The sequence below is a fragment of the Archocentrus centrarchus genome, chromosome 3, assembly GCF_007364275.1.
Source record: "Archocentrus centrarchus isolate MPI-CPG fArcCen1 chromosome 3, fArcCen1, whole genome shotgun sequence".
Lineage (NCBI taxonomy): Eukaryota > Metazoa > Chordata > Actinopteri > Cichliformes > Cichlidae > Archocentrus > Archocentrus centrarchus.
Genome location: NC_044348.1, coordinates 27,942,203 through 27,950,614, shown reverse-complemented (window position 1 = coordinate 27,950,614; position 8,412 = coordinate 27,942,203). Strand labels below are relative to the sequence as shown.

Here is an 8,412-nt window from a genome sequence, read left to right as displayed (position 1 = left end):
AGTATGGCAAGCAAACTAATTAACAAAATAAATATTGAATAAAAAATAGGAATAAACTCTGAGGTGTCTTTCAGACATTTTCTGCTTTTTTTTTTTTTATTGATTTAATGTATGAACAGGACTTTGCGTTTAAAATATAGCAAAAACTTTAAATGTTTTTTGTAAGAAACTGATTAATCCCTGATAATCTTTACTGACATGTGCAGCACTCACTGTGATGACCCACAAATGGCTACAGCAAACTCATTAAGTTCTCCTTTATACATATATACAACTTTAAAAAAAGATGGCACAACTGAACTGAGATTGTTAATATTCATTCAATCAAAATTAGTCTGGAAAGCATCAGGACTGTGGCCAGGATTAGTAGATCAGGTAATCCGCATTCTGCTCTGGAGGATGGATTTGAGAGCAGGCTTTTTGGGTCAGGACGTCTAAGGACTAGTCTGCATGGGTTCTGCACCTCTTCTAATGGGATCTGGACCTCGCTGGGAAGGTTTGACCTCAACTGATCACGGACCTTGGTGGAAAATAAAGGAAGAAAAGAAAGTGAGCCAACATATAAAATACTTAAACCCTTGAACCCTTCACCACTTATTCTCTAGCTCACCCTCTCAACCTTGTCAAATACACGCAAGAAATTATTTCGAAGGACGCCAGCCAACTCGTACTCGGTCCAGTTTCTTTTCATCAGTTCCTGGATTAGAGCAGGGTATTTTGAGACATCTTCTAACCCCTGAGGGAAGCTTTTAAACAAAATAAAAACAAAATTACTCACAAATTATTGTTTTAGGTGAAGTGTTCTACAAACAGAGCCCTCATTCTGAAATGTATCCATCCATTTTCTTCCGCCTATCGAATTCAGGGTCTCGGGTGCTTGTCTTTGGACTGTGGGAGGAAACTGGAGTACCCGGAGACACGCAGACAAACTCCACACAGAAAGATCCCATGTAATTACAATAGTAAAAATGTGTGCATGATTTGTTTTATGTTTTATAGATGGTGTACATACATACAAACATAAAAACAAGTACCCCCCCCCCCCCCCCCCAAAAAAAAAAAAAAAAAAAAAAAAAAAAAGAAATGTTCTAGTGAGCCTTTGGGCAGCCATATCCTGGAATAACAGCCCCGACATTCACTCTATGTGTTAATGAGCCTCTATTAGAGGGATTCATTTAAAAAAAAAAATTCCCATATTTAGAGTTTGGACTTAACATCTTGTCGCTGCTAAGGCCATGGGCCATGATTCATGGTATTTTCATATTCATTACACCATTCAGTAATGTCCTTTACCCTATGGTGTTTCATCAAAGAATAAAGGCAGCCACTCAGACTAACCTAATATCGATTGTTTGAGACCCTTCACTCTGAGGGGACAAATGGACCCAAAACATGTTAGCAATATGTCCCCAACAGCACAACAGAGCCACTGCATCCCCTCACTGTAGAGGTTATAGGTTCAGATTTTCCTTAAATCTGTCACCCTTCTCTGTATGCATAGCAAGAACTCGATGTCCACCATTCTGCAGAAACTACTGCAGCAGCCTTCCCTTTATGCCCGTTAGAGGCATAAAGTTATTGATTTTTAACACTTTTCAGTTTGTTGACAGCTGGACAGCTAAATTGCTGATATCATGACAAGCAAACAAAGAGTGCACAATTGATTTGGCTCAACAACAGCTTTTGAAATGTGCTGTCAGGAGAATGCTTCAGACAAGTGAGTAGCCTATTAGTATTAGCTTTGTTTGGCCTCCAAAGGGTTTCATACGTCATTACTATAGGATATAAAGAAGATTTAAGGCAACTACTCTAGATTTTCTGTCTTCAAGCAGTACATAAATTACAGTTTTACCTCCAGTTATCTGGTGATTCCAAACTGATATTTCTTACCTTGTAGCGCCTTCATAATCCCCTCCAATTCCTATTGATTCAGCTCCAATCACTTTCCTAATGTGATCAAAATGGTCTGTAAAAGCGAATGGACTGATAAATCAACTGAGATATAAAAAATACGAACACATCCATTCTAGATGGACAGCTCACCAGCCACATGAGAGATGCTAGCCACGTCTCTGCAGGAGATAAACTGGCTGTGGAGATTCACCATGATCAACCCTTGGTTCTTTTTCTGAAAGAAAATAAGCACAGTGTCATTACCAGGGCTAAAGAAAAGGGTTAAATACCACCAAACAGACTAATATAAGCTATGCATGTGTGCACTTTATTTATATTGAATATGTTGTACATGAAAAACACCAAATAGATACTTGTCTTATTTCAGACATATGTCAATATGCTGCTCAGAACCCAATAAGAAGAACAATATGACTGGGAGTCAAGAGGGTTTTTCAGCTGCTTTAGCAATTTGTGCCTGTTTAGTAATTTTATGCTAAAATGCTTATAATGTGCAATTCACTGAACTTATGTATAAGAGCAATTATTTAGAAACAGCATGAGGAAATATGTTTCTCAATTTTATGCTTTCATAAATAGGTCTTATTTTAAGTGTTTACATTATGCAAGAAAAAAAAAATATATATATATATATATAAATAAACAAATGCAGCTACTTTGCTGTAGTATTTTAATTTGATCTAGTGGGGCACAATACTTTGGTTTCACCTGGTGCAAGTTAGCACTGGCACCTGCTGGTGCATATTTGCCTATGTTTATGATGTGAGCAGGAATCAAACGTGAGTGTGTAAATTATGAGGAAGTCAATAAGTTGATTTCTTGATTGCCCAAATATACCCTTAGGATTTAGAATCCATTCTGGCATAAATGGAATAATTTCTTATGGTGGAGATCTGTCCATAAATTTTTGATGCTGTTGATAAACAACAGCCTAAACCTAAAAAAACCCCAAAAAAACATAGTGCATGTTTTTTTGTTTTGTTTTGTTTTTTGTTAGGTACTCAAAGAAACACAAATAAAATAAGCCAATCATCAGTGTGATTGATCAGCCAGCCAATCGAGCAATTAAGAAGGTAATGGATTAGTCAGTTAATTGTTTTTCTCACCAGCTCACGTAGCAGGCTGTCAGGAACATTGCGGTTGTGGTTACATATGGAGTAGGAAGATGAATGGCTAAATATAACTGGAGCCTTAGAATGATTCAGCACGGCCAAGGTTGTGTTCCAAGAGGTGTGGGAGAGGTCCACTATCATTCCAAGTCTGTTCATCTCCTCCACCACAGCCTCAAAAACACAATGAGAAACATTTCAGCAGCATCAGGAAGGAAGAAAGTCAATTACTCAGAGGACAGCACACCGTACATATAAACTATATAAACACACTCACATAGATAACAATCAAGAATGTCCCTACACTTTGCTGTTGAGAGGGCCAACTGAATAGGAAAAGTGTAATAAAGATGTTTTCTATGATAAAGTAAGATGTCTACAGTAGTTGCTAAAGGACTAAAGTCCAGTTTGGGTTAATAAACTTTCTCTTTCAATAGTCTCCTTTCAAGAGAAGATTTAGTATACACAGCACTCTGTGACCTCTATTAAAGTAAAAATAGCAATAGTGATAATGTGGTTGTCTGTTTGTTTGCCAAAAATAGTAATGCACTGATTAAGTAGCTATAGCATGCTGTTGGTGAGTGCTTTCAAAGGGACAATATGCAACTTGGAAAACAAAAATCCAAGTTTTATGATACAATTTTATCTCAGCAATCGAATTTGACGTCTCTCACTTCTTCAGTAGAGTATAGAACGACTGATATGTTCTGATGCTTTCTGAAAAAAGGCATGCAAAATGGGCATGCATGCTGACGTACTGCTGTGTGGAATGTGAGATAATCAAACACTGCTGCGGCTGATGTTACTGAAATTTAGGCTTACCTTCCCAAAGGGGGTCAGGCTGTTATTCTGTCTCTGAAAAACATTGTAAAAATCTGAGGATGATTCAGCCCTGCATAGAGGGAAAAAAAAAAAAAATTATGTCACACACGATGCAAATAATTCTTCCATATCCCTCACTGTTTGCAAATATATAAAATTCATTTGGGTATCTTAAGGGAACTGCTATATTTTCCATCTGGCTAAGGCACACTCAGCTATATACAATTTGAGGTTTCAGAGAGAGGACATATATAGGTTAATTTGCATGAAAGAAAAGGAAAGTAAAATGAAAATATGTTTCACCTTTCTATCTTTCCTATTCTATAAACAAATACTTCTTAGATTAAATGTAGCTTAGCAGTTCCTGCTTTAATGTTGCTATCTAGCAATAGAGCCTCACAGAGCCACTGCTTACACATTTGATAAGAAAAAATTTGACTTCAAAACCTAAATGACTCAATGACATTTAAGAAAAGATTGAGACATGACTCTTTTTTAAATACAAAGTACTACATATACTGCATATACAAGTCTTCTCCTATTACCAGGGTGTATTACAAGAATGTGTGAGACTCATGGAGCGGACCCCAAGCTGGTAAAACATCCGCAGGGCTGGAAGGCTGCTGTCAATAGAGTGGCCTCCTTCAATACTTATTAGACAGGCTATCTTACCCCTGTCCTTAGAACTGTTTAGCTCTGCAAAGACAGGCACACATACAAAGCACATAAACACATTATTGGACATCAATCCCCCCTCCAGTCCTCAGTGCGAGTGTTCAGTTAATTCAAACAAAAGTTAACATACAATAAAAGCCAGCAAATAAACAAACAAACAAACAAAAATTCCAAAACACTTCGTTAACAATAAATATGCAGTCTTTGGTGTTATTAATGAATATTATTCATTTATCGGATTTATCAGAATAATCTAAATACATTAATAATATTAAGGCATCACTGGGTTCCACTTGTTCATTTCTATTCATAACTGGACACTCATTATCCACCACACTACAAGATGCAGCGTATTTATGGAGCCTATCCAAGCTGCCATGGGGCAAGAAGGAGCTACACCCTGGACAGGTCATCTGGAACTTTGTAGTTCTGGTTTTACTAGATTACTACCATTCTCCTTAACAGACTTAGAAATGAGGTTTGGCTGCTAGGTGAAAGGGCACACCTCCTATCCAACAGTATTTAGAGTCACTGTGGGCAATTTAAGTCATCAACTGCCCCAAAGCCTCAGTTCTTGGACCTGCTTTGTGTAGTTTATATCTGTTACCACCTGGCTATGTAATTCATAATTATATGCAGGTGTCTTGCCCTCGTTATGCCAATGATTGCCAGTTAAATGTCTCATTTAGTCCCGGAAAACACAAAAATCTAGACTCCCTGCATTCCTGCCTCACTGGCAAAGACTGGATGAATCTTCTTCTCTGATAAACCTCTGATAAAACTGAAGTCCTTATTATTGGTCCTGAGCATATTTCTTACAGTGTCACTCCCCACCTTGGACAACTAATAACGACCCAAATAATCTGCTAGAAACCTGGAAATTATTTTTGATCAACATCTCAATTTTAACATATCAAGTCTAGACTAGTTCTGTGTTGTGAAATATTGCAAAGGTCAGACCAATACTTCTGAATAATATAACTGGCAACCTTATATCCACACCCTCATTTCCTCCTGATTAGATTATTGCAACTCACTGTTTACATGCCTAAATGATGCAGCAATCTAACATCTACAGTTAGTGCAAAACATGGCAGCACCAATACTTGGTGAGATGAACATGTCACTTGAGTCTTCGCAGAATTACAATAGCTTTCCATTCACTACAGACTCCAATGTTAAGATTTTACTGATTATTTTTAAATCACTCCATGGTACAGTATGGCACCACTTTGTATCACAGAGCTAAGAATCAAAATTCTCAGATCAGAGAATCAATTACTGTTACAGGTTCCATGGTTCACTGTTTTACCCCAACGCTGTGGAAGAAATTTCCTTTTATCATTAGATGAGCACAATCATTTTAAAAAAAACCTAAAAAAAAAAAAAATCTGTATAGATTGACTTTTGTATAATGTTTTATAATATCTTCTTAAATTTTTACTCTTGCTGTCTTTGACTTTTGATTGCATGTTTTTTTTTTTGTAGTTTGAATTATTTTTAAAGCGACGATTTTTTAAAGTTCTGTGAAGCACCTTGTAACTTTGGTTTAGAAAGGTGGTATAGAAATAAAATTTATTATTATTATTAGGAAGGTGTACAATACCCTGGACAGATGTGACAAGCTCAAACTCATGGTACTCGGTGCACATACGTCTCACCACATCTATTTGTTCCAGAGTGAGCCTAACAGCATCCTTCTGCTGGGCCCCACAAAGCACGTAGACTGCAAACATCTGATGCCATATATCACCAGAAAAGAAAAGAAAAGAAAAAGACACATTTTAGTAACTGTAATGAATGTCATAGATTAGAGCTTTTCACACCTTGCATAAATGCTGTTCTTTAAAGCTCATTAGGCTTCATAATGGTGCTGAAACATGTTTTTGCTGGAGTAATCTCTGAAACAGGGCGCCCTTTAAAATTGTCCATTGTCATGATGAAATTATAATACCTGTGTCTGCACATGGCCTGCTTGGAGACGGGATATGTCAGTGGCCACTTTGCTGACATTATGAAGGTCAATTCGGCTCAGGCAATTGCTGTGACGAATCCTCAGCTGGAGAGCTAAGTCATTATGACTGACAGATGGAGAGACAGGAAAGCGGGTGAACCCAGATGGAGCGGCATTTAAATTTATGTCATTGTTTATATCTTTCGTGTATGAAAGCTGATAAACACGCTTTACCCATCAATCAGTGGATATGAGGACATTAATTCATGTACATTAGAGTATGCAGATATTATGCCACACAGAGAGAACACCACCAGAGTCTTGAGAAACTGCATCCAAAAGTGTAAAGCATGTTTTCCACTTTTCCAAGGAGGCATATCCTAAACACAGAACACGCACCAGTGGGTTAAAGTTATTTGATAAGGTAAAGAAGAATTACAGTTGCATGATCAACACATACATACACGGAGTATTTTAGATTTGTAATTTATTTTGAAAGGACCGCAGCACAGCTGAATCCTATTTGGAGTATTACAGGAATATTACAGAAACAGCTTTAAATATAACACGATAACATCTTTAAAAACTTCCTTCTTCTTTATCGCATGTTTAAGTTCTGGAATACAGTGAACTATAACTCTGATAACGCTAATATATAAAGTATTTTGGGGTCGCGTGTTCTTTTATTTGTGTCTACGAAACAGCGCGAAACAAGTAAATCTGAACAATATACTTACCAGGGAGGTCGATGAGAAGCAAGTTCTTGACCAATTTGTTGAGCAGCGGTATACAGACTGTACGAACTTTCCAGCTCTCCGCCCCGGACAAATGCATGACAGACCTATATAGAACTGACAACAGAACTGCGCTGTGCTGCATTCACGTACTGTCGGAAAATCCCTCACTGATAGAAATCATTTCAGACTTGATGCATTTTGCAGGACTGGGATCTGAAAGGACTGTGGTCATGCTTCTCTTCGTTCCATCGTTTCTCTTTTAACTTTTACAGCAGCTTCCAAGTTTGTTAGTGTTGTAGTGAGTGATAGGCTGATTTCCATTTATTGTTTTTAAAGAAATGTTGTGGTGCACCGAATTCAGAGAATGACCCTGCCACCAATGGATAAGCAAAAAGAACAATGTGAGACAACTACAGAAAATGTATTATTTCCCCTTGTTTACGTATTTCTACTGTTGTATGTGTAGGTTCCATAGGTAGCGTGTGCAAATTTACGTATATATTAATGTGCTAAACTGCGTCGACTTGTTTAAAAATGACAAATTTACGAGCGTCGTTTGAAAGCCTAATTGAAACCATGATTATTTGCAGTTGCCATCTACTGGCTAGATAGGAAATAACATTCTTGATGATCCATATGTTTGATTTGGGAAAGATTATACGCCGGATGGCCCAAAACTAACCATTTATTCCGGTTTGGGACCGGTAGTAGAAGTACACTGATTAGTAAGGAACAGCTACGAAGGTAGTGAAGGTGGGTGAGTTTAAATACCTGGGTTCAACTATCCAATGCAACGGACAGTGCACAAGAGAGGTGAAGAAGCGAGTACAGGCAGGGTGGTGCAGGTGAGTGTCAGGGATGATTTGTGATGAAAGAATACCAGCAAGAGTGAAAGGGAAGGTTTCGAAGATGGGAGTGAGACTTGCTATGATATATGGTTTGGAGACGGTGGCACTGACAGAAAGACAGGAGGCAGAGCTGGATTTGGAAGAGTTGGAGTTAAGGTTTTCATTGGGGGTGACCATGAGGAACAGGATTATAAATATCAGATGAACAGTTCAGGTTGAGTGGTTTGGAGACAAAGTTAGAGAGGCAAGGCTGAGATGGTTTGGAAATACAGAGGAGTGGATATACTGGACAAAGGATGTTGAATATGGAGCTACCAGGAAAGAGGAAAAGAAAAAGACCACAGAGAAGATTC

General features: G+C 37.9%; 1 protein-coding gene across 1 annotated transcript; it reads right to left on the bottom strand.

Moving 5' to 3' along the window:
• Window positions 1–85: 85 nt before the first annotated feature.
• Window positions 86–7,332, bottom strand: dpep2 (dipeptidase 2). Its single transcript, XM_030758713.1, has 11 exons — window positions 7,212–7,332; window positions 6,709–6,854; window positions 6,475–6,601; window positions 6,127–6,256; window positions 4,391–4,541; window positions 3,846–3,915; window positions 3,021–3,197; window positions 2,044–2,128; window positions 1,891–1,966; window positions 611–746; window positions 86–520 (listed from the first exon to the last, which is right to left on the bottom strand). The coding sequence occupies exons 2-11, from the start codon at window positions 6,849–6,851 to the stop codon at window positions 317–319; spliced, it is 1,299 nt and encodes a 432-aa protein (XP_030614573.1). The 5' UTR covers window positions 6,852–6,854; window positions 7,212–7,332; the 3' UTR covers window positions 86–316.
• Window positions 7,333–8,412: the final 1,080 nt, after the last annotated feature.